Source organism: Mobula hypostoma, chromosome 24 (genome assembly GCF_963921235.1).
Source record: "Mobula hypostoma chromosome 24, sMobHyp1.1, whole genome shotgun sequence".
NCBI lineage: Eukaryota > Metazoa > Chordata > Chondrichthyes > Myliobatiformes > Myliobatidae > Mobula > Mobula hypostoma.
In genome coordinates, this window is record NC_086120.1 from 14,690,679 (window position 1) to 14,716,103 (window position 25,425).

General features: G+C 41.9%; 1 protein-coding gene across 5 annotated transcripts in view; it reads left to right on the top strand.

Annotated features, from left to right (window-relative positions):
* The window catches only part of chaf1a (chromatin assembly factor 1, subunit A (p150)), a 60,418-nt gene that overhangs the window by 3,201 nt on the left and 31,792 nt on the right, over window positions 1-25,425 (top strand). For 4 of the 5 annotated variants that reach the window (XM_063032429.1, XM_063032427.1, XM_063032430.1 and 1 more), the window contains exons 1-3: window positions 15,002-15,220; window positions 20,316-20,369; window positions 22,437-23,245. In XM_063032429.1, coding sequence (XP_062888499.1) covers window positions 15,151-15,220; window positions 20,316-20,369; window positions 22,437-23,245 — 933 coding nt within the window. In that variant the 5' untranslated portion in view covers window positions 15,002-15,150. Of the gene's footprint in view, window positions 1-291; window positions 411-15,001; window positions 15,221-20,315; window positions 20,370-22,436; window positions 23,246-25,425 lie in introns of those variants that run through there. The other variant, XM_063032431.1, reaches the window with a different exon arrangement.

The following is a 25,425-nucleotide window of genomic DNA, read 5'->3' on the forward strand; positions in this document are numbered from 1 at the left end:
CTAGTATGCAGTTCCACAAGTGATGGGCAGACTCCCTTGCATTAGCTAGGCAGCCTGAATACAAGTTTTACAGACCTATGTTACTCAATTGTAGATGTTATTGCAGCTAAAACTGATCTTGAAAATCAAAAACATTGAGCATGCTGGAGGAAGACAGGAAATGCTGGAAATTCTCGGCTTGTCAAACAGCATCTGGAAGGGAAAGAGAGTTCACATTTCAGATCTGAGATCCTACTTCAGAGAGAGAAAGAGATTTAAAAAAAAATAAACTCTTTTGTCTCTTTTTCCTAGCATCCCATTTCTGCAGTGCCTATTGAGTAGTGGATGTTTCACAGAAGCCATATTAACTGAAAAACTGACATCAAGCTGTATATGATACTTTGGCAGATAACCCAAAATCTTACTTGGAGGTAAGTCTGTGAGGGCATCCTAATTTTGGACAGAATACTTAACAGGTTAAGGAAAGCAATTCAAGAGCTTTAAGCCTTTTCAGTTGAAGTCACAATGAAGTGATGAAGGTCAAATTAAGCTTCAAGTTCAAGTTTATTGTCATTCAACCATAAACATGTGTACCGTCAAACGAGACAACGTTTCTCCAGGCCAAGGTGCACAACACAGTGCGTTTTGGTCCAGAGTAACGTTGTCTCAGAAGTACAGTTCAGTGTTGCCACACGTTTTTTTTGGAGAATGGCCAGCCTGGAGTGTGTTGAAAGAACCAAGTCTAGAAGTAATAAATGTATGTTATGGAAATCCTATTAACAGCATTGAATCCGTGGCCCAAAATTTAACTTGCTTTTCAAAAAAAAAAAATCAGAATCACTTTATTGCTAGTATGGGAAACATACCAGAATTGAAATATGTCCTGACGAAGGGTCTCGGCCTGAAACGTCGACTGCGCCTCTTCCTATAGATGCTGCTTGGCCTGCTGCGTTCACCAGCAACTTTGATGTATGTTGCTTGAATTTCCAGCATCTGCAGAATTCCTGTTGTTTAGAATTGATGATGGTTCAGTGGAACATTCACAATGTGCTGGAGGAACTCAGCAGGTCAGTCAGCATCAGTTGAAAAGATTAGACGACGTTTCAGGCCGAAACCCTTCATCAGGACTGAAGGAAGAACTTTGGGGAGGGTTTGAAGAATGCTGGTAGCTGAAAAAAACAGTAATTTGAAAGACAAAGGGGTGGGAGAGGGGAAGCAGGGAGGTGATTGGCAGGAGAACAATAGTAGAAGGAGGCGGAACTACGAGGGAGGTGATGTGAAATAGGGATAGGGGAAGGGAGGGGGAGGGAATTACCGAAAGTTGGAGAATTCTATGTTCATACCAAGGGGCTGGAGACTACCTAGACGGTATATGAGGTGTTGCTCCTCCAACTTGAGTTTAGCCTTATCATGGCAGTAGAGAAGGCCATGTATGGACATATCTGAATGGGAATGGGAAGCAGAGTTGAAGTGGGTGGCTATCGGGAGATCCTGTCTGTTGTGGCGGATGGAGTGGAGGTGCTCGACGAAGCAGTCCCCCAATGTGCGTCGGGTTTCACCGATGTAGAGGAGGCCGCACCGGGAGCACCGGATGCAATAGATAACCCCAACAGATTCGCAAGTGAAGTGTTGCCTCACCTGGAAGGACTGTTTGGGGCCCTGAATGGTGCTAAGAGAGGAGGTGTAGGGACAGGTATAGCACTTACGCGTACAGGGTTAAGTGCCGGGTGGGAGATCCGTGGGGATGGACGTGCGGATAAGTGAGTCGCGGAGGGATCGATCCCTGCGGAAAGCGGAGAGGGATGGAGAGGGAAAGATGTGCTTAGTGGTGGGGTCTTAATAACTTAATAACACTTACTAACTTCTCTTTTGGCTCTTCCCACTTTCTTCAGACTAGGGGTGTAGCTATGGGAACTCGCATGGGACCCAGCTATGCCTGCCCCTTGGTTGGTTATGTGGAACAGCCTGCGCTCCAAACCTATTCTGGTACTGCTCCCCAACCTTTCCTTCAATACATTGACGACTACATTGGTGCTGCTTCCTCCACCCATGCTGAGCTCATCAATTTCATCGACTTTACTTCAAACTTCCACCCAGCCCTCAAATTCACTTGGTCTATCTCGGACACTTCTCTCCTCTTTCTCGATGTCTCGGTCTCCATCTCTGGAGACAGACTGTCCACTGACATCTTCTGCAAGCCCACTGACTCTCATAACTACCTCAACTATACCTCTTCCCACCCCGCCACATGCAAAAATGCCATTCCCTATTCGCAGTTCCTCCGTTTCTGCCGCATCTGCTCCCAGAATGAGGCTTTCCGTTCCAGGACATCTCAAATGTCCTCTTTCTTTAAGGATCGTGGTTTCCCTTCTACGGTGATCAATGATGCCCTCACCCGCATCTCTCCATTTCCCGCACTTCGGCCCTCACCCCATCTTCCCGCCATCACAGCAGGGACAGAGTTCCCCCTGTCCTCACCTACCACCCCACCAGCCTCCGGATCCAGCACATTATCCTCCGCAACTTCCGCCACCTTCAACAGGAACCCACCACTAAGCACATCTTTCCCTCTCCACCCCTCTCCGTTTTCCGCAGGGATTAATCCCTCTGTGACTCACTTATCCACATGTCCAGCCCCACGGATCTCCCACCCGGCACTTATCCCTGTAAGCGTAAGTGCTGAACCTGTCCCGACACATCCTCTCTTGCCACCATTCAGGGCCCCAAACAGTCCTTCCAGGTGAGGCAACACTTCACTTGCGAATCTGTTGGGGTCACCTATTGTATCCGGTGCTCCCGGTGCGGCCTCCTCTACATCGGTGAAACCCGACGCAGATTGGGGGACCGCTTCGTCGAGCACCTCCACTCCATCCGCCACAACAGACAGGATCTCCCGGTAGCCACCCACTTCAACTCTGCTTCCCACTCCCATTCAGATATGTCCATACATGGCCTCCTCTACTGCCATGATGAGGCTAAACTCAGGTTGGAGGAGCAACACCTCATATACCGTCTAGGTAGTCTCCAGCCCCTTGGTATGAACATAGAATTCAACAACTTCCAGTAATTCCCTCCCCCTCCCTTCCTCTATCCCTATTTCACATCACCTCTCTCATATTTCCGCCTCCTTCTACTATTGTTCTCCTGCCAATCACCTCCCTGCTTCCCCTCCCCCACTCCTTTGTCTTTCAAATTACTGTTTTTTTTCGACTACCAGCATTCTTCAAACCCTCCCCAAAGTTCTTCCTTCAGTCCTGACGAAGGGTTTCGGCCCGAAACGTCGATTAATCTTTTCAACTGGTGTTGACTGACCTGCTGAGTTCCTTCAGCGCATTGTGAGTGTTCCTTTGACAACAGCATCTGCAGATTATTTTGTGTTGGTGGTTCAGTGCCAAGCATAAAACACAGGATAATACCATAACAGACAACAGAATAGCAATCAACAATTTACAAGACAATAAGGCCGGAAGACATAGAAGCAGAATTAGGCCATCTGGCTCATCGAGTCTGCTCCGCCATTCAATCACGGCTGATCCTTTTTTTTTAATCTCCTCCTCAACCACAGTTCCTGGCCTTCTCCCCGTAACCTTTGATGCCATGTCCAATCAAGAACCTTTCAATCTCTGCCTTATAAAGACCCAAAGACCTAGCCTCCACAGCTGCATCTGGCAACAAATTCCACAAATTCGCCTCTCTTTAGCTAAAGAAATTTCTCTGCATCTCTGTTTTGAAAGGGCGCCCCTCTATCCTGAGGCTGTGCCCTCTTGTCCTAGTCTCTCCCACCATGGGAAATATCCCTTTCCACATCTACTCTGTCTAGGCCTCCAACATTAAAAAGGTTTCAATGAGATCCCCTCTTACCCTTCTGAATTCCAGTGAGTACAGACCTAGAGCCATTAAACATTCCTCGTATGATAACGCTTTCATTCCTGGAATCATCCTTGTGAACCTCCTCTGGACCCTCTCCAATGCCAGCACATCTTTTCTAAGACGAGGGGCTCAAAACTGTTCACCATACTCAAAGTTAGGCCTCACCAGTGCCTTATAAAGTCTCAGCAACACATCCTTGCTCTTGTATTCAAGACCTCTTGAAATGAATGCTAACATGGTATTTGCCTTCCTCACCACTGGCTCAATCTGCAAGTTAACCTTCAGGGTGTTCTGCACAAGGACTCTCAAGTCCCTCTGCATCTCAGATTCCTGGATTTTCTCCCCATTTGGAAAATGGTCCACACATTTATTTCTACTACCAAAGTGTATGACCATGCATTTTCCAACATTGTATTTTATAGTGTAAACAGCCATGACCAACGGTGTTTACAATAGTGTAAACTGCCATGAGCAATCAATAATTTGTGCATATGTCAATAATCAAATTTAAATAATTGTGAACATATGAACATACTTAATAATTATCAACAGAACAATAGAGCAGGAAAGACCATTGAACGGATGTTGTGCAGGGACGGTTAGAGTTTTGTTGAGAAACTGGATAGCTACAGGAAAAAAGCTTTGGAGATGATGCATGTTCGTGGGGGTGACTTGTAGAGTCTCCCCGATGGCAATTTGGTGAATAGGTGACTGCTAAGGTGGGTGGAGTCAGTAGTAATTTTTTGGGCTGTTTTCTTTGCTCAGGTGATGAACAGGTCTTTTAATGTCAGTAGCTGACAGCCAGCGATCTTCTCCGCTGAGTGGACCACTCGCTGTTGCCTGGACTTGGACAGGGAGGAGGTCACTGGAAACCCAAGGATGATAGAGATTGGCACAATATTCTCAATGATGGCTGAGTAAAAATTCATCAGGATACACCCTGAGATGTTAAGTTTCTTGTGCTGGCGTTGGAAGAACAATCTCCGCTGGCCTTTCCTAGAGATGAGTGTAACGTGCTTGGCCCTCTTCAATGTATTTGTAACGGTAGTCACCAGCAATGTGAATGATTTAACCACAGTCAAGGCCTGGCTGTTAATTTCCGGGGGGGGAGGGGTAGTTGGGAAGTTGATCCTTATTTCCACTGTCCTTTTAATGTCAAATTCCAAGTTGTTACAAGCACACTATGCTGCAAGGTTGTCTAGCTCTTAATAGCAGGTCACATCATTATTGGAGATTATTATTAGAGATTACAGTCGTGTCATCAGCAAACTTTAGGATTTTAATGGATTTGTCTGTGGAGGTAGTGCATGGTCATTTCTATAAAGTGAGAACAGGAGGGGTGAAAGAACACAACCATGGGGAGAGCCTTTACTTGCAGCAATTGGACTGGACAAGTAGGATCCCAGTATTACATATTCCTTCCTTCCCGTCAGGAAGTTCATAAAATGATACCCAAGTTGCAAACAGTGTGGTACATTTTCAGGCAGATACTGGTGAGAGAGCTGAAGAGTGGCTAAACAATAGCATTCGCAATGCATGTGCTGACGGAAGTTTTTTTGCTTATCCACCACTGGATATTCTACATACAGTTTAACAATCTAGAGATAAAGCTGGGAGTCATCAACATATTGAAAACTGACACTATGTCAGCGTTGCAGAGATACAGCATGGAAACAGGCCCAACAGCCCAATGAAACTGCACAAGCCATCAACCGCCCTTGTTAACCTAACACATTATTCCCATTCTTTTTTACTTCCCACATTCTCATATTAATAAGGGTCAGCATGCAGATGTAAAATGGGAACAGGACCAACAGCAAACTCTGGTAGGAGTCAAGCATGGGAGCCTTGTCAGATTTCCTTTATCCCTTGGCTCTGACCCACAGTGTAGCGTTTTCCAGCTGAGATCATCTGGCTCAAAACAGACCAGGGATTTGATCTTGAACCTCACTCAAACACACTTTAGAAAACAAAGAATACTCACTGTGCCATTGGCAGCCTGGTGTTATTTTCAGTCTGTTAATACAGTGGGGAAAGGTTTGTTTGATTCATAAGGACATGAATATGAGTTGAAACATCTAAAGCTATAGTGGGCATCGTCTTTTCCAAGATGCACTTTCAGTTTGTTAGACAGTGCCTCTTAAAGGACAACTGTATGATTACACCAAATATTATTTGAGCAATCAGAGCCTTGGAACAATTGGAGTCATTTTCACTACATGTCATCATGGAAAATGAGTATTGTTTGTTTACACCTCTGTTTAGCCCTCAATGTTAAAATTTTCCATATTTTCCTCTCAATGGAAATAAATTGTAAGCAAGATCTGGTGGCAGATATGATACTGCTTATTCTCTTCCTGCCCTTAATGTTAAAATTATCCCCAAGGTTTATACCGAATTTAGTGCAATAAAGAGAAAAGCATACAGTGCTGGGAAGCTCCTGCAAAGCTGCACTGTGTTGGTGGGAAATTGTATATATAATGCTTCTACCAACATATCCTCTTTCTTCATGAAAGTATTGTGCCTCTGTGAAATACTTCATGTGGAGGCACAATATTTTCACAGGTAAACATGCTGCCTGTCAGAATTATCCTGCAAATAATCTATTGTTATGTTTCTGTGATTTTTTTTGGTTCAGGGAATAATTTTAATTAAAACACAATCAAATCAAAACTGCAGTACCATGGTTTTTAAGTTACTGCACTAATTATCTGGAAGTCAGGACGTGATCTGGAAATGGACTGATGTCAGGCACTAACAAATCTACAGTGGTGCTAGAAAGTTGGCGAACCCGGTAAAATTTTCTCCATTTCTGCATAAATGTGACCTAAATTGGGATCAGATCTTCACGCAAGTCCTAAAACTAGATAAAGAGAACCCAATTAAATAAATAACATAAAAACATTATACTTGTTCTTTTATTTATTGTGAAAAATAATCCAATATTACATGCACTTGTTGGAAAAAGTATGTGAACCTTTGCTTTCAGTAACTGGTGGGACCCCCCCCCGCCCCATACAGCAATAACTTCAACCAAACATTTCCGGTAACTGTCGGATCAGTTCTGCATGTTGGCTTGGAGGAATTTTAGGCCGTTACTCCTGACAAAACTGCTTCAACTCTGGGATGTTAGTGGGCTTCCTTGCATAAACTGCTTGCTTCAGGTCCTTCCACAACAGTTCTATAGAACATAGGTCAGGACTTTGACTTGGCCATTACAAAACACGAATTTTCTTCTTTTTAAACCAGTTGGTTGTTGATTTACTCTTGTCTTTCAGATCATTCTCTTGTTGCATTATCCAACATCTATTAAGCTTCAGCTAATGGACTGCTACCCTGACATTCTCCTGTAACATGTCTTGATACTGTTTTGAATTCATTGTTCCCTCAAAGATTGCAAGCTGTCCAGTCCCTGAGGCAGCAAAGCAGCCCTAAACCACGATGCTCTTTCCACCATGCTTCAAAGTTGGGTTGAGGTTTTGGTGTTGGTGTGCAGTGCCCTTTTTCCTCCAAACATAGCAATGTGCATTTCTGCTAAAAAAAAAGTTCACCTTTTGTCTTATCTCCTGCGGAACTTTGTCCCAGAAGCACTGTAGAACATGCAGGTGATCTTTTGCAAACTTGAGACGTGCAGCAATGTGTTTTTTTTTGGAGAACAGTGGTTTCCTCCGTGGTGTCCGTCCATGAACACCAATCTTGTTCAGTGTTTTCTTATAGTGGATACATGAACTGAGATTTTAGCAAGTTCTCGAGCTTTCTGCAGGTCTTTTTTTGTTACTCTTGGATTCTTTTTCATTTCCTTCAGCATTGCACGTTGTGCTCTTGCAGGGTGCCCACCCTTAGAAAGAGTAGCAACAGTACTGAATTTCCACAATTTGTAGGCAACTCCTCTTACTGTGGAATGATGAACACTCAGGTCTTTAAAAATGTTTTTTGTAGCTTTTTCCAGCTTCATGCATCTCTACAATATATACAAGTCTTTTTCAGCTGCTTTAATGGATGAATGTGACACTTTATTAGCATTTTCTCTTCCCATTTTTTCCCCACCTCTCTTAAATGTCCTAATTTTTCGATTAACCCAGTGCGGGAGTCACAGCCAACAATTCATTTTTCATATCTATCTCTTGCATGGCAGGGACAATAAGTTTCCCAATTAATTTTCATCTGTGGAGATCCATATGACCACTTTTGGGTTGAAAAGTATTAATTCATAACTATGATCATCTATGCTACAATTATAAGATATCAATAAAGAGACATTTCACTGAGTTGGTGGTGAAAACTTCTGAAACTGATTCAGCTACTGAATAGGTTTCCAATAGTTATTGCTGCTATTTGAAGCCATGTATCTCATGATGGTTTTGTAATGGGTTCAAAAACCAAATTGTGTATCTGCTCTCACTCCATCCTCCCACCACCCCACTAGGAATAGGGTTCCCCTGGTCCTCACCTACCACCCCACCAGCCTCCGGGTCCAACATATTATTCTCCGTAACTTCCGCCACCTCCAACGGGATCCCACCACTAAGCACTTCTTTCCCTCCCCCCCCCTCTGCATTCCGCAGGGATCGCTCCCTACACAACTCCCTTGTCCATTCGTCCCCCCCATCCCTCCCCACTGATCTCCCTCCTGGCACTTATCCGTGTAAGCGGAACAAGTGCTACACATGCCCTTACACTTCCTCCCTTACCACCATTCAGGGCCCCAAACAGTCCTTCCAGGTGAGGCATCACTTCACCTGTGAGTCGACTGGGGTGATATACTGCGTCCGGTGCTCCCGATGTGGCCTTTTCTATATTGGTGAGACCCAACGCAGACTGGGAGACCGCTTTGCTGAACATCTACGCTCTGTCCGCCAGAGAAAGCAGGATCTCCTAGTGGCCACACATTTTAATTCCACATCCCATTCCCATTCTGACATGTCTATCCACGGCCTCCTCTACTGTAAAGATGAAGCCACACTCAGGTTGGAGGAACAACACCTTATATTCCGTCTGGGTAGCCTCCAACCTGATGGCATGAACATCGACTTCTCTAACTTCTGCTAGGCCCCACCTCCCCCTCGTACCCCATCTGTTACTCATTTTTATGCACACATTCTTTCTCTCACTCTCCTTTTTCTCCCTCTGTCCCTCTGAATATACCTCTTGCCCATCCTCTGGGTCACCGCCCCCCTTGTCTTTCTTCCCGGACCTCCTGTCCCATGATCCTCTCGTATCCCCTTTTGCCTATCACCTGTCCAGCTCTCGGCTCTATCCCTCCCCCTCCTGTCTTCTCCTATCATTTTGCATCTCCCCCTCCCCCTCCAGCTTTCAAATCCCTTACTCACTCTTCCTTCAGTTAGTCCTGACGAAGGGTCTCGGCCTGAAACGTCGACTGCGCCTCTTCCTATAGATGCTGCTTGGCCTGCTGCGTTCACCAGCAACTTTGATGTATGTTGCTTGAATTTCCAGCATCTGCAGAATTTCTGTTGTTTGTGTATCTCCAATTTACTTAGTAGACAAAAACTGAACTGGTAAATTACGTTGAGACATTGGCTGTTATCTACTTGATTTCAGTGAAGAGATCAAATCCATTCATGTGAAACTTGGATTTGTAGAGTATGTGCACAAAATATTGGACTGACCTGATATATGGTTAAAAATCAACACAAAATGATAACACATTATCTTCACTGAGATTACACAAATATGAGAGTTGGAAATAGGAGCAGGTCACTTAGCCTCTCAGATTTGCTCTGCCATTTAGAACATAGGACATTACAGCACAGTACAGACCTTTTGGCCCGCTATGTTGTGCTGACCTTTAAACTTACTCTTTGATCAATCTAACTCTTCCCTCCCTAATAGTCCTCCATTTTTCCTTCATCCATATGCCTACCTAAGGATCTGAAATGTCCCTGGTATTTGAAAGTTCGAAGTAAATTTATTATCAAAGTTTGTATATGTCGCCATATACCACCCTGGGATTCATTTTCTTGCAGGCATTCACAGTAGAACAAAGAAATACGATAGAATCAATGAGAAACTACACACAAGCAAAGACTGACAAGCGACTAATGTGCAAAAGAAGACAAACTGTGTAAATACAAAGAAATAACACGAACAATAAATAAATACATAATTTGATTAGATTAGATTATGAAGACACGTAGTCCTCTTTTATTGTCATTTAGTAATGCATGCATTAAGAAATGATACAATATTTCCTTCGGTGTGATATCACAAAACACAGGACAGACCAAGACTGAAAAAACTGACAAAACCACATAATTATATAGTTACAAACAGTGCAACGATACCATAACTTGATGAAGAAGTCCATGAGCACAGTAAAGTTCAAAGTTTCTCAAATGTCCCACATCTCACGCACACGGGAGAAGGAAGAAAAACTCTCCCTGTCATGCCGACCACAATCCTTCTCTGAGTCATCCGAAAACTTTGAGCTCTGATCAGCTCTCCGACACCGAATACTGAGCGCCATCTCTGTCTGAACGATTCGACCTCCTTCTGGGTCGCCAAAAGCAGGCAAGGCCGGGGATTTTGAGGCCTACCCTCCGAAAGATTCCCGACCACACTGTAATACTGAGAACCTGAATTGTAGAGTCCTTGAAAGTGAGTCCCTAGTTGAGTTCAGTGTTGAGGTGAGTAACGCTATCCATGCTGGTTCAGGAGCCTAATGGCTGAAGGTTAATAACTATTCCTGAATATCTGCTGGTGCAGGACCTAAGGTTCTGCACCCTGTCCCGATGGCAGCAGCGAAAGGAGAATGTGGCCTGGTTGGAGGGTGGACCTTGATGATGGATGCTGCTTTCTTGTGGCAGCATTCCTTATAGAAGATGTGCTCAATTGTGTGTGTGGAGGGGGGGGGAGAGGGGCGTTTGTTTTTCCTGTGTAGGCATTTCTGTTCTTCTTCTATAGTTGTACCATGGAGAGCATTCTGACAGGCTGTCTGTTATGGAGGGGCTACTGCACAGGACTGAAAGAAGCTGTAGAAGGTTGTAAATCTAGTCAGCTCCATCTTGGGCACTAGCCTACAAAGTACCCAGGATATCTCCAGGGAGTGGTGTCTCAGAAAGGCAGCGTCCATTATTAAGGACCTCCAGCACCCAGGACATGCCCTTTTCTCACTGTTACCATCAGACAGGAGATGCAGAAGCCTGAAGGCACATACTCTGCGATTCAGGAACAGCTTCTTCCCCTCTGATTCCTAAATGGATATTGAACACATGGACACTACACTTTTTTTAATATACAGTATTTGTTTTTGTACATTTTAAAAAATCTATTCAATACATGTAATTGATTTACTTGTTTATTTATTATTGTTTTATTTTATTTATTATTATTAATTTTTCTCTCTCTGCTAGATTATGTATTGCATTGAACTGCTGCGGTTAAGTTAACAAATTTCACGTCACAAGCCGGTGATAATAAACCTGATTCTGATGATTCTTGCGCATTGGTGTTTCCATACCAGGCCATGATGCAACCACTCAGATACTCTCTACAGGATTTGCACAAACTTCTAAGAAAGTAGAGGCATTGCTGTACCTTCTTTGAAATGGCACCTAAGTGCTGGCCCCAGGACAGAATCTCTAAAACGATACACCAAGGAATCTAAAATTACTGATCCTCTCCGACTTTGATCCCCAGTGAGGACTGTCTCATGGACCCCCGATTCCTTCCTCCTGTAGGCACTGATCAGCTCTTTGGTTTGCTGGACATTAAGTGAGAGGTTTTTGTTGTGGCATCATTCAACTAGATTTTCAATCTCCCTCCGACACTTCGATTTACACCATCTTTGATTCGGCCAATAGCGGTAGTGACGAATCCACTTTCATCTTTGACTATCCTTTCATTGGGACTAACTTGCCCATGCTTTTCTCAATCTATTCAATGTTATCCTGACTCTGCAAATCCTCAGAATATTTGCAACGTTTCCTAAGTTTACAATTATTTTGTTTCAATACCATTGATTTAAGTAACTACTTACAGATCCACAAGTTGTGGAAATTCTGGTCCATATGTATAGATGTGTTAGATGGAAGATTACATAGGAGCGAATAAAATTTAGATTATTAAATCCCAATGCTTGTTCAGAGCAACAGAGATTGTGGGTTTGGTGGATGGGTAATTTTCAATGGTGGAGAAATATACACAAACGATTATTTAGTTAACAAAGCAGAATTTTAGTCTAAGGAAATGATGAATATAATGTGCCAACTTAAGATTTGCCTGTTTCTGCTGTGTTTTATTTGTTTATTTTTATGTCACTGGACGTCAAATTATCAGAGATGGTCCATTAGAATCAATTGATTTCTGAATGGGATAGTGGTGGAATTTTTGATAAGCAAGAATTGCCTGCCTTAGGGCTTTACCTTCTAGAGAATCGTGGTAGCCAAAGGACCTATTTCCATTCCATGACTCTTCGTTGGAACAGACTGAGAGAGAGTATGAAAATGTAAAGTCCACTTTGTCTGGTTATAAGATTTTCAGTGCTCTGTAAAGTTTGGATGTAGAAGAAATATTTCTGTTGCATGAATAGGGACACAGTATAATGTTGATGGTCTTCAATCATTCCAAAATACTTCACACCAATGAAGCACTTTTCAAATGTGGTTTTGTTATTAAGGGTGAAGATAGAAAGTACATTTTTTACAACATTTTTAAATAATTTGATGACATAACTATGAAACTAATTATGGGTTATGGGGTAGAATGGAAATAAAAAGTAGGGTCTGTGATACTGCTTCATAACTCCAGCACCCTCAGTTCGATTCTCAGATGCTATCTGTGTGGCGTTTGTACATTCTCTCCGATCGTGTAGGTTGCCACTGGATGCACTGGTTTCACCACCCACATCCCGAAAATGGGTTGGTGAAAGGTAAATGAGGCAAAGAGAATTTTTCCTTCTTCAAAGAAGGGGGCTTCCCTTCCTCCACCATCAAGGCTGACCTCACCCGCATCTCTTCCATTTCACACACACCTGCCCTTACCCCATCCTCCCGCTTCCACACCAGGGATAGGGGTTCTCTTGTCCTTACCTACCACTCCACTAGCCTCCGCATCCAGCACGTAATTCTCCATAACTTCCGCCATCTCTAATGGGATGCCACCACCAAGCACATCTTTCCCTCCTGCCCCCTTTCCACTTTCCGCAGGGAGCAATGCCTTCACAACTCGTCCTTCCCCATCGATCTCCATCCTGGTACTTACCCTTACAAGCGCAACAGGTACCACACCTGCCCATGCTCCTCCCTCACCATCATTTAGGGCCCCAAACTATGAGGCAGCACTTCACCTGCAAGTCTGTTGGGGTCATCTACATCCTGTACTCCCGATGTGGCCTCCTGTATATTGGTGAGACCCGACATAGATTGGGAGACTGCTTCATTAAGCACCTTCACTCCTTCCGCCACAAAAACTGGGATGTCCCAGTGGCCACCCAATTTAATTCTACTTCCTATTCCCATTCTGACATGTCAGTCCATGGTCTCCTCTACTGCCACGATGAGGACACCCTCAAATTAGAGGAGCAACACCTTGTTTTCCATATGGGTAGCATGCAACCTGATGGCATGAAGATTGATTTCTCAAACTTACAGTAATTGTCCTCTTTCCTCCACCTCACTTCACCCTCACATCCCTCTGGTACTTGTCCCCCTTCCCATTCTTCCATAGCTTCTGACCTCTCCTATCAGATTCCCCCTTCTCCAGCCTTTTATCTCTTTTACCAATCAACTTACTAGTTCTTTACCTCACCTTATCACCTGCCACCTTTTTTCTCTGACTTCTCCCCTTCTGTTCCAGTCCTGATGAAGGGCCTCGACACAAAATGTCGACTATACTCTTTTCCATAGATGTTGTCTGGCCTGCTGAGTTCCTCCAGCGTTTTGTGTGTGTTGCTTTGGATTTCCAGCATCTGCAGATTTTCTCGTGTTTGCCAAGAGAATTTTTGTGTGTGAAGTAATGAGTTTCACAGGGAGCAAGGAAATGTGAAGGGTATGGTGCCTCTAGTCCCGATGGGCCAAATAGCTCCATTCTTTTTCATTATTGGTAAATCAGAAAGGTTCATAATTTTTTAATTCAGTATAACTTGGTCCACAAGGTAATGCAGCTACTGGGTCACTGCTTCACGGTGCCAGGGACCTGGATTTAATCCTGAGCTGCGTGATTGTGTCAAGTTTGCACGCCCTCGCTGTGTTCTTGCGGATTTCCTCGGAATGCTTCAGTTTCCTCTCGCATCTCAAAAATATGAGGATTGATTATTTTACATGTCGTTGTATGTTATTGTTAGTGCATAGGTGAGTGGCAAGATCTTGGGAGTATTGATGAGAATATAAGGAAAAAGAAAGAATAATTAAGTACAATATTAGTGCAAATCGGTTAATTTAATGGACCGAAGAGCCTGTTTCCATCCTGTGTCTGATCTTATATCTGCCCATGACCTGGCGGACACTTGTAGCACTTTGGGAGAATACTCAATTATTGTGAAAACTCGTGCAGGATTATTAATTTGACAATTATAGTAAAGAAACGCTGCTTGGTTTGGAAGAATGTGTTTGGTGCTTTATCCTGCTCAAAGTGCTTGGCTCTCAACTTTTGGGACTTGATTCTCTTAAACCTATAAGAATCCTTTTTTTAAAATGTGTGCATTTTATAAACTTGTGTTTCAATTAAATATATATTTGAGGTTCACATCAACATTTTAAGAATTTAAAATACCCACCAGTTACTCTCATTCAATAACATGTGTTTGCCTTTGCAGTCAGTCATGATAAACTCCAAAACTTTTTAAAGCAGTGCTCAATTTCCGAGTTTGTCCTGGCTGATGAACTGGTTGGTTTATTGATCTGTCAATCAGAATTCGTCCAGCCTATCTGCAGCAACATTTGAGGGGGAGATTAGGCTCGATTCCACAGCCGGTTTATTGCTTTGAAAAATCTCTTAGTTTTATCCGAAAGCTAATCCTTTTGAGATATTATATCCAAAGTGTTCACTACTCTTTAAAAATAATATAGCTGGGTTCTAGCAGGGGGTCGGTTGAGTCTCCCACGTGACGGGTGCCAACCAATGAGCGGGGAAGTGATGCGGGCTCGTGTCGGTTCCCGCCAAATACGAGCGGGCTGAGGGGGGAGGGTGAGGGCCAGTGAGCGGGAGCGGGAGCAGCTGGAGGTGGAGGAGGGAGGTTGAGGGGAGCGAAGTAGTGTAGCGCGGCCGGTCTACCAGCCACCCTCAGCCGCTGTCACTGCCCTCAGCGCGCAGCCGGCGGGAAGCAGCGCCGCCGCGGGTGGTGGAATGCTGCAGACCCCGAGACCAGGACACCAGCAACAGGCGGCCGCCGGAGAGGCGGCGAGAGAGGACCGAGGTGGGGGAGTGAATGAGTGAAGTGGAGGGCCCGTGTGAGGCTCGCAGTTGGTAACAAGGCCCCGGCCGAGCTGCTGGGTGGGGGATACGGCCCGGTACTGACAAGGCTGCTGGATGCCCCTCTGACATGCCCGGGGGCTGCCAGCGGCTTGCTGCCGGCTCTGAGCAAAAGGAGTATGCAGTGACGTTCTTTAATCCATTGCAGTCATATAAAGAAATTAAACATTTTAAGGCGCTGACAGGAAGTTCACCTTGGCCCCAATCACTTCCACTCAGCTGCTGAGCCGTAGAAAGGCGGGAGAGCCAAAAGCTTGGATCAAGTGGCGCTCTATCCATAATCTAGCTGGAGCGATCACTCGTTTAATAGCATTGACTTTATTTTTTTGGGGGGGGGGCGGGTGGTGGTGGTGGTTCTTATCAGCTGTGTTTGAACAACTAGTTAATTTCTTTCTGGAGAAGGATGCTGAGACTTCTGAGTGCCATTGGACTGCGATTTTGAATTAGTATTGTTGACGTTTGTGAGATTGTTGTAAACAACCGTTGTTTCTTCTCTATTCGGATTATCCATCGTTTTCAATGTTTATACGCAGTATTTTTTTGTTTCTTTGATTAGGTACTTCAATGGCACCGGTGCTGAAACAGTTTTCTGTAAAATCACGTGGAAATCTGATGCATTAAGCATAAAATTTCAACTTTTATATACATAGAGTTGATTTGTGCAGCATGATTGTGCTAGATCTGTATTGTGTTACCTGTTGTATTTGGTTTCCTACGTGCAGCGTTTCATCGCTGGAAATTTTTAACCCCCAGTGAATATTTTTGTAGTGAGATCACACATGTTGCCGATTGATAGATTGCATTACTTTTAAGCTTGGATTTTGAGTCCTGACACTTTGAATCAGCATTGACTTTAAATGAATTTTAATTACACTGTAGTAGTTCAATTTCCATTGGACATTTTTAAAATTGGAAGTACATGACAACTGCCTTGCTAAAACAAAATTGATCTTTTTAATCACTTAATTACAGAGTAAAATTCTGTAAGTCATTTTGTGATCCACTTTTTGAGTATCATTTTCATCCTAATTATATTTGCCTGCTCAAAATTGTCTGCATGGAGTCACTTTTTTCACCCCTTCCTTTCTTACTACATATAATTATAGTGTTTCAGTTAAAACATTGTGATTGCAGTTTGGAATATGTAGGAAAAAAGGATAAAAAGATTCTGCATTGCAACAGTTTTTTGAAAAGATTTTGTTAGGGTTTTAACAAATGAATTGGAATTCATTATTCCCCAAAAAGATCATAAATGAGACATAGGTGAATGTTAATATAGTGGTATATGTTCAATTTTTTATTCTTTATAAAAATGAAAAATGGATGCAGAAGGTTGCTGTTTGACTTTCCCTGAAATGTAATATGGGACCTGGCAAAATAGCCTTCATAAAAAGGGTTTTAATAGAACTCAAAGGAGAGTGGCCTAATTGATTTAATGTTGTCTCAGTGGTAAGAAGTAAGGGGTAATGCTTGACAGTCAAGCTTTGAGCAAATTCGGTATGCAATCTCTTAATAATTATTTAGGCCTAAAAATAGTAGGCATAATAATATAGAACTTGTGTGTTGCCAGTGGTAAGTTGGATAGAATGATGACCAGCAGAACTTGATCAAAGCAAGTGAGGTAATAGCTTTCAAACAGTGGGGCAAGGGAAAAGGAATATCAGGATATTTTAAATAGTTTTGAGGTACCAAATGTTTTAAAGGTGTATTTCTTTATTAGTAAGGGCATAGAATTAATGTGTTTTGTTGTAAACATACAGTTGTATTCTTGGGTCCATCCAGTGTAGAGGAGTGAAATCCCATTTGTTTCATGCTGTGCCTCATAATTTGTGTAAAAGCTGGCAACTTATTCTTGCACATGCCCATCAGCTTTCATTGACCCTTTCTGCTATTACCCCATACCATATGACTAATTTTAGAATAGCAGTTAATCTACCAGCCACACCTTTGCGTTGTGGGAGGAAACTATACACCTGGTGGAAACTAGCACAGTCATGGAGAGGATGTGCAAACTGGACCAGTAGTCATGTCCAGGTGCTGTGGTTGTGGGCTGTTGCATAAGTACTGTATATGTTTCTGATCACTACATGACAAAATCATTTATTGCTGGGAAGAAAGATTTGGCTAGGAACTGGAAAATTGCAGCTCTTGAGGGAAGGTAGTCCAGATGGAGCTTTTCTTCCCGATGAGCAGGTGAGAATTGAGAGGCCAGGTAGACGGGAGGGGGGTGTTTCCATTAGCAGAAGGATTTTTTTTTAAGAGGTAAATTTAGTCAATGGATTAGAGTGGAATGGGGGTGGGGGGAGGATTCTTTCACCGTTATGAATTTCAGGGTCTAGAACTTGCAGCAAGAAAACATGATGGAGGCAGAAATCTTTGTTTAAACAGTGCTTTGATGTGTAAAAGATGATCCCTGAAGAACCTCCTGCAGGCTACCGGCTTCATACTAGTAGATGACATTAGGTTGGTTAGATTGTTCAATTTGTGTATGCATTTTGATTCTGATATTCTGCATTTTAATATAAGCATTAAGGAAGAGAAACCATCTTTATTTGTATCTCCCCGCCCACCCAGCAAATTTTCTGAAGATTAATGCCTCAGACCTTTTGGAAGATTTTGACCTGATGCTACTTTGTTACTGTTGAAATTATGAACACTGATCTTTATGTCTCATCTTCAACTTGTTGCTTATGGCTTGTCCTTCGATGGTCAGCTGAGATTTAAACTTCTTGGTGGTAGCTCTGGTGTATTGGTGCAGGGCATGCTGTGCCATTGTTCACTAAGGAGGAGCAATTCATAGATCAGAACTATTGCTTGGTAACAGGATATTCCTTCCTTTTTCCTACCCCCATCTCCACCTTCTGGCATTTCTTATTTGAAATTATTGTAGGCAATGGAATTTGTCATTTAACTTTTTCACGGGCTATCCCTTGGGTACTAAGTGTAGCCACTGTAATTAAGAATTAAAATCAATCCACCATTGTCATAATTATTTGAAATATTTTATTAAACTACCAAAAATTGAACAAATTTATAATATCAGAAGTGTATTTCAAAGTACCTAAAGTAGATCAATTCATTCTTAAATTATTATACTGCTGAAGCATTGTATACTAGTTTGAAGCTAAAAGGCCTTGCAAGAGCAAGATCAGATAAATCTGTTTTGCTGCCTTGTCTTGGACCTGTAACAGATATCTTTTGAAATTATTCAGAGATAATCATAGGTGTCCTTATTTAGAGAAATTTAATGTGCTCTTAGGGCCATATACAAACCCCATTTCCAGAAAAGTTGGGATGTTTTCCAAAATGCAATAAAAACAAAAATCTGTGATATGTTAATTCACGTGAACCTTTATTTAACTGACAAAAGTACAAAGAAAAGGTTTTCAATAGTTTTACTGACCAACTTAATTGTATTTTGTAAACATCCACAAATTTAGAATTTGATGGCTGCAACACACAAAAAAAAAAGTTGGGACAGAGTTAAAATAAGATTGAAAAGTGCACAATATTCAAGTAGCACTGGTTTGGAAGACTCCACATTAAGCAGGCTAATTGGTAGCAGGTGAGGTATCATGACTGGGTATAAAAGTAGCGTCCATCAAAGGCTCAGTCTTTGCAAGCAAGGATGGGTCGTGGCTCACCCCTTTGTGCCAAAATTCATGAGAGAATTGTTAGCCAGTTCAAAAGGAACATTTCTCAATGCAAGATTGCAGAGAATTTAAGGTCTTTCAACATCTACAGTACATAATATTGTGAAAAGATTCAGAGAATTCAGAGACCTCTCAGTGCGTAAAGGGCAAGGTTGGAAACCACTGTTGAATGCGCTTGATCTTCGAGCTCTCAGGCGGCACTGCCTAAGAAACTGTCATGCTACTGTGACAATTATAGCCACCTGGGCTCGGGAGTACTTCGGAAAACCATTGTCACTCAACACAGTCCGTCGCTGCATCCAGAAATGCAACTTGAAACTATTACGCAAGGAGGAAGCCATACATCAACTCTATGCAGAAACGCTGGCGAGTTCTCTGGGCCTGAGCTCATCTCAGATGGACCAAAAGACTGTGGAACCGTGTGCTGTGGTCAGATGAGTTCACATTTCAGCTAGTTTTCAGAAAAAACGGACGTCGAGTTCTCCGTGCCAAAGATGAAAACAACCATCCAGATTGTTGTCAGCGAAAGGTGCAAAAGCCAGCATCTGTGATGGTATGGGGGTGCATCAGTGCCCACGGCATGGGTGAGTTGCATATGTGTGAAGGTACCATTGACTGAGGCGTATATTAGGATTTTAGAGACATATGTTGCCATCAAGGCGACGTCTCTTACCGAGACGTCCATGCTTATTTCAGTAGGACAATGCCAGACCACATTCTGCACGGGCTATAACAGCGTGGCTTTGTAGACAGAGTGCGTGTGCTTGACTGGCCTGCTGCCAGTCCAGATCTATCTCCTCTTCAAAATGTATGGCGCATCATGAAGAGGAGAATCAGACAACAGAGACCACGGACTGTTGAGCAGCTGAAGTCTCGTATCAAGCAAGAATGGAGAAAATTTCCAATTGCAAATCTACTACAATTAGTATCCTCAGTTCCAAAACAATTAAAAAGTGTTATTAAAAGGAAAGGTGATGTAACACAATGGTAAACATGCCTCTGTCCCAACTTTTGTTGCGTGTGTTGCAAAGCCATCAAATTCTAAATTTGTGTATGTTTACAAAATACAATTAAGTTGGTCAGTAAAACTATTGAAAATCTTTTCTTTATACTTTTGTCAGTTAAATAAAGGTTCACGTGAATTAACATATCACAGATTTTTGTTCTTATTGCATTTTGGAAAATATCCCAACTTTTCTGGAAATGGGGTTTGTGTTTAGTTTCCATCTTCAAGCGACTATTTCTGAAGTAAAAAACTTGAATTCGGGGGTGTTGCATTTATTTAAACAAAATTCTAGATCACTGATGATATAATTGAATTGTGTTCTTGTGAGGATATTTGATGTTCAAAAATTTGTTTTGAGTAACTTCTGTTTTCCTTTGCAGTAATGGAGGAGTGCAAGTTGAAAGCTGCTACTCCAGCAAAGAAATTAGTCCAAGGTAATTTGACTATTGTATTACTTTGCTGCTTCTGATGTTATAGTAGGTTAAAATGTGGTCTTTCCAGAATTTTGAGTGAAGTGCAGCCCCTCAAGGACTGTGGTCTCCCCTGATTAAACAATGTTTTTTCACCCACTTGTATACTTGACTAGAACATAGAACAGTACATCACAGTACAGGTCCGTTTGCCCAGGTATTGTCCCGACCGTTTAACCTACTCCAAGATCAATCTGACCCTTCCCTCCCACATAGCTCTCCAAGATTCATTATCGGCTACACCGGACAATATCCTTAATCCCTTCATTGTTATCAGAGGGTTAGCTACAGTGAAGATAGAGAAAGTGGGTAATGGAAATGCCATACCCTGAATTTCTTACTTAACCAGCTTTACCTTCATTAACACTGCTTATACTTATTGCTGCCTCAGAAAAGCAGTCAACATAATCAAAGACTCCTCCCACCCTGGATGTTCTGTCAATGGACCCCCCCCCCTTTTCTATCAGGCAGAAGATGTGAAAGCCTGAAATCAGTTAACACTTTAATGAAATTTCTTATGCTAGTGATGTACTGTTAGGAAGTAAATGTTTGCTCCTCTCCTTCGACATGCTTCCTCCAATGTTATTACTACATCATCGATATGTTGTCTGAAAACATCTGTCCTTGGTTACATGCTGCTGATTTTGATGATATTGCACGTTATCTCTGCAAAAATCATGATTTAAATGGCATGAGTACAAAATCTGTGCTAGCTCATTTCTTATAGGGTTGAGGAGCCATGCATTGGGTATGTGAAGCTGTGCAGCTGTTTATTGTCTTATTGTCATAAACCATATTTTTATAGTACAAAAGGAAAGTATTCGTCTTATGGTCTCCTTGTTGGTCCAAAAAAGAGCTACACAACCAAATACTTTCCCCTTTTTTGGACATTCGCTCTTTTAGGACTTTTACATTTTTAATTTGCCTGTCACGTGACAGTTACAAATGTTTTTAAATATATAGAATACAAAACAATATGTTAACATGGCAAAACATTCTAATCAAGTTGTCTGAGACAATTTTAGCAGATCTATCTGATGATTCGTCATTAATTTTTGCTTAAATGAAGGACATGCAGTCAATCAGACTTTGTTTATTTGGAGAGATAGGATGTGGGGTAGGCCCTTCTAGCCCAACAAGCTGCACTGCCCAGCAACCTTATTTAACTGGGACAGTTGACCTACTAATTGATGTCTTTGGACTGGGAGGAAACCGGAGCACCTGGAGGATACCCATGGGGAGAACGTACAAACTCCTTATAGATGGTGTTAGAATTGAACTCCGAACTTCAGAATTTTCCCAGCAGTAATAGTATTATGTTACTGCTGCACTACAGTGGCATCCGATTGGAGCAATTTACCCGGTTCCGAAGATAAGTGACCTGACCTGTGGTCCTTCAGTTTATTTTTCCCTTTAGTTGTACATTAGCACTCACTGGCATTTCTGGAGTTGGGGAGGTTTGATATTGCAGTCAGAGATTCTACTCCTCACTAGCACCTCCATCCCCCCAATCCATACTCTATCTGGGATGTATTTTCTTCAACCCTGAAAATGTCCACCTCCAAGATTTTAATCCTATTATTCACTTCTACTGTGTTTAAACTTTCCTGAGGGCTATTTCTGACTTGCCTTGCTCATCAGTGTGGCATTCAACCTTTTGGAATATTTGTATAACTGATCCATGATGATTTACCTTTATAATGATGACCATCTCCATAAATTAGCATTTGCACTCCTGGAATGGAATGCTGTGCTGTCTCTTTGGAATTAGGATGGATTTTTTCTCGTATGTAATATTGCAAAAAAAAAAATTAACTAGCTTATAACGGTTTTGTGGACAATTTTTTAGGTTAACTAAGGAACCAATTGGGTTTCCCAATCATGATCAACTTGGTCAACCCTCATATGAGAGTAACTAACTTCTCAATAGAAAGGAAAATCAGATGTGAAAAAGAAGCTGGAATTGTTATTTGAAATGTTAGAAGTTTGTCTTTGTTTCTTAATCTTAATGGTAGTGACTTTATGTTACAGCACGATTACCTTTCAAACGTCTCAATCCCGTACCAAAGCCAGAAAATGAAGAGATTGATGATGCCAAGCGGACAAAAATATCTCCCAATTCACCTGTGCAACTAAGTTCAGAAAAACTGATTGCCTCTGTAGAGGATGTTGAGAATGACTGCAAAATAAACTTGGATGGCCAAACTGTAAACTCGCCAACTTTGGATGGGGATGTGCTTCCCTCCAAACTTGTTAATGGGAAGGGACCCCTTGATGGTTTCTTGAATTTCATTCAGAAGAGTAAACCTACACCCAAGATGTATAGCAGCGAACTCCATTCCACAATTGACTTGACATGCGATTCTAGCAATGAAGTGTTGGACAGTGCAGATACCACAAGTATAAAAGTAGTGGCTTCTAAATGTCTATGTAAAAAAACAAACATTGATCGTGAAAAAAAATGTAACTGCATGAAACCCAGTTTAACAAAAGGAGTAAATTCTTCTGAATCTACGAATTCTGAAAAATCAACACCTGGGGAGGCTAACAGTGAAGTGAAGGCCATTGAAGGGCAAAAAATTGACACTGACAGCTTACTTGGAAGACGAGTTCCAGTGGTAGTATTACAAGATATAATGGCTAATAATTCACGTTGGGCTGGGAACCTGGCAAAGGGGGTCGTTCAAGCTGAAGGAACACAGTCTTTTGCTAATGAAAGTAACAACTCGCCTATCAGCTCCTTATCAACTTCGTATTCATCTGTTGAGGATTCACCGGAATTAAGAACTCCCAAGGATAAGAGGAGTCCAGTATCTACATTAACACCTTCAGGCTGCAAGGTTGATAAAAATATTTCTGCACATTTTGAAATGACAGATAGGGGGGAAAAATTAAAACATCTATGTTTTTAGTATGTTTAATGAGAAATCATTTAAGTAGATGTAATTTAAAATGTTATTGTGTTTGGAAAAATTACTTGGGATATAGCTGAGGAAGGAGATCTGGTACTAACTAGTGAGCTACCTAAGATTTCCAATTGTCTTTCAGGTGTCCCTTGAAAACTATTTTTCCTTGCAGTATGCCTGCAGGTGGAGTCATTTTTTTGAGATGTGGCTTCCACTTAATCAGAAAGATTCTGCATTAGGACTCTCCAAGTGAAAGTGTCAGATTCTACCACAATTACTTTTTGACAGTTGGTGTGGCTGTGGCCCCATTTTGAAATGAATATCTGTGAATGACTTGGGCCTTGAAAAACACTGAAGTCACACCATTACTCTAGAAATTGCTACTAAAATGATTAAATTCTTATAACCCTTGTTTATTTGATTATTTAAATCAAATGTGAAGGGAAGTGGACAGCTGCTTCAGATGAATTTCAGTAAGACTATTAGACTTGTACTAGGTTTAGCAGGTAGGTTTTCAAGTTCAGGTACTAAGAAATCTGAGGAAGTCTCTTCTGCTTCTTTAGGAGTCTACTGGTGGGTTGCAAGTGTCTCACTCTCCTACTCAGCAGAAGTGCCTGAATTCTAGTCCTGGTCTTCCACCTAGTTAACTGGGTAAAAACTGACAAAATCAAGAAGATTGAATATTGATAAACTGAGTACTGGTTGTAGACACAAAAGTCCATAAAATAACATTTAGTTAAAGCTTAATATCCATCTTGAAGTCCTGTGTAGGTTGTCTCTCAACCTCTGTTGTGCTTTGTGATTACTGTAAGCATTTTTCCCCCAAGCACTTACACCTTGATGAAAAGGTTATAGTACTAATTTCATCACGTAGAGGTTATAAACTTTTTGCATTCTCACGCTGACATTTTATTTTTATTATTTCTATCCACCTTTTTATTCTTGTCAAGTTAATTTATATTTTGTGTATCTTAGTTCATGCTTTGAAATACTGTTTTATTTTCAGATCTGTTCCCTTATAACGGTTACTTTGAATAAGACTAGAGAGAAAACTTGATTCTGGAGATTCAGTCAGCAGAAACTAGTGGAAGCAATCATCTACTTACCCTTGATACTTTACATAAAGACTGCTTTCTTTTCCCAGTCCTTCCACTACCCCCTCTTAACCTTATATCAGAACATGGGGTCTGTTCCTGTGCTATACTGAGCCCACAATGTTGTGCCGAACCAATTAAATTAGTAATCAAGTGGCCAACTAAACTGATCCTTATGCCTACACAATGACCATACCTTTCCATTTCACTCAAGTTCATGTACCTATCTAATTATTATTTAAAAATGCCTAATATATCTGCCTGTACCACTACCCCAGGTAGCACATTGCAGGCCCCACAACTCTCTTGCCCCTTACATCTCATTTGAAATTGCATCCTCTCACCTTAAATGCCTTCCCTTTGGTATTAAACATTTAAACCCTGGAAAGAAAAAAAATGCTGTCTGCTGTATGCCTCTCATAATTTTATAAATCTCTATCTCCCCTCAAACTGTAGCTCCAGAGAAAACAACCCAAATTTGTCCAATCTTTGGTATAATACATCCTGTAATCTAGACCACATCCTGGTAAACTACTTCTGCACCCTCTCCAAAGCCTGGACATCCTTCCTATAATGGGGCAACAATGAGCCATTGTTTACTTGTTAAAATCAAAAAGATTGTAACGTGTACCTTTAAACACAGACTAGCCAGCCCATCCAAGGAAACCACAACTGCTGAACAATTTTAATCAGGTAAAAAAAACAGGTGTGAATGGCTGCACCTTGTAAACGTTTTGCACCATTCTTGCTTTCAGCATGATTGAGGCTGGACCTTATTCTCTTTCTAATGATTTTAGAATTTTCCAAGATTTGCAAGTTTCAGTTTGCAAGCTAAACTTTGTAACAGAACTCTTAACTCTACAAAGCTCAGGTGGTACGACCAGACCCCAGAATTATCCCCCTCTGCTGTCTTTTTTTTTGGTTCATTACCCAAATTGCAATCAGTATCTGAAAAAATGTCTTTACAGAGATTGTCACCCTCACAGAAGGTGAGAGGATTCTCAGAGCTATAAGAAAACT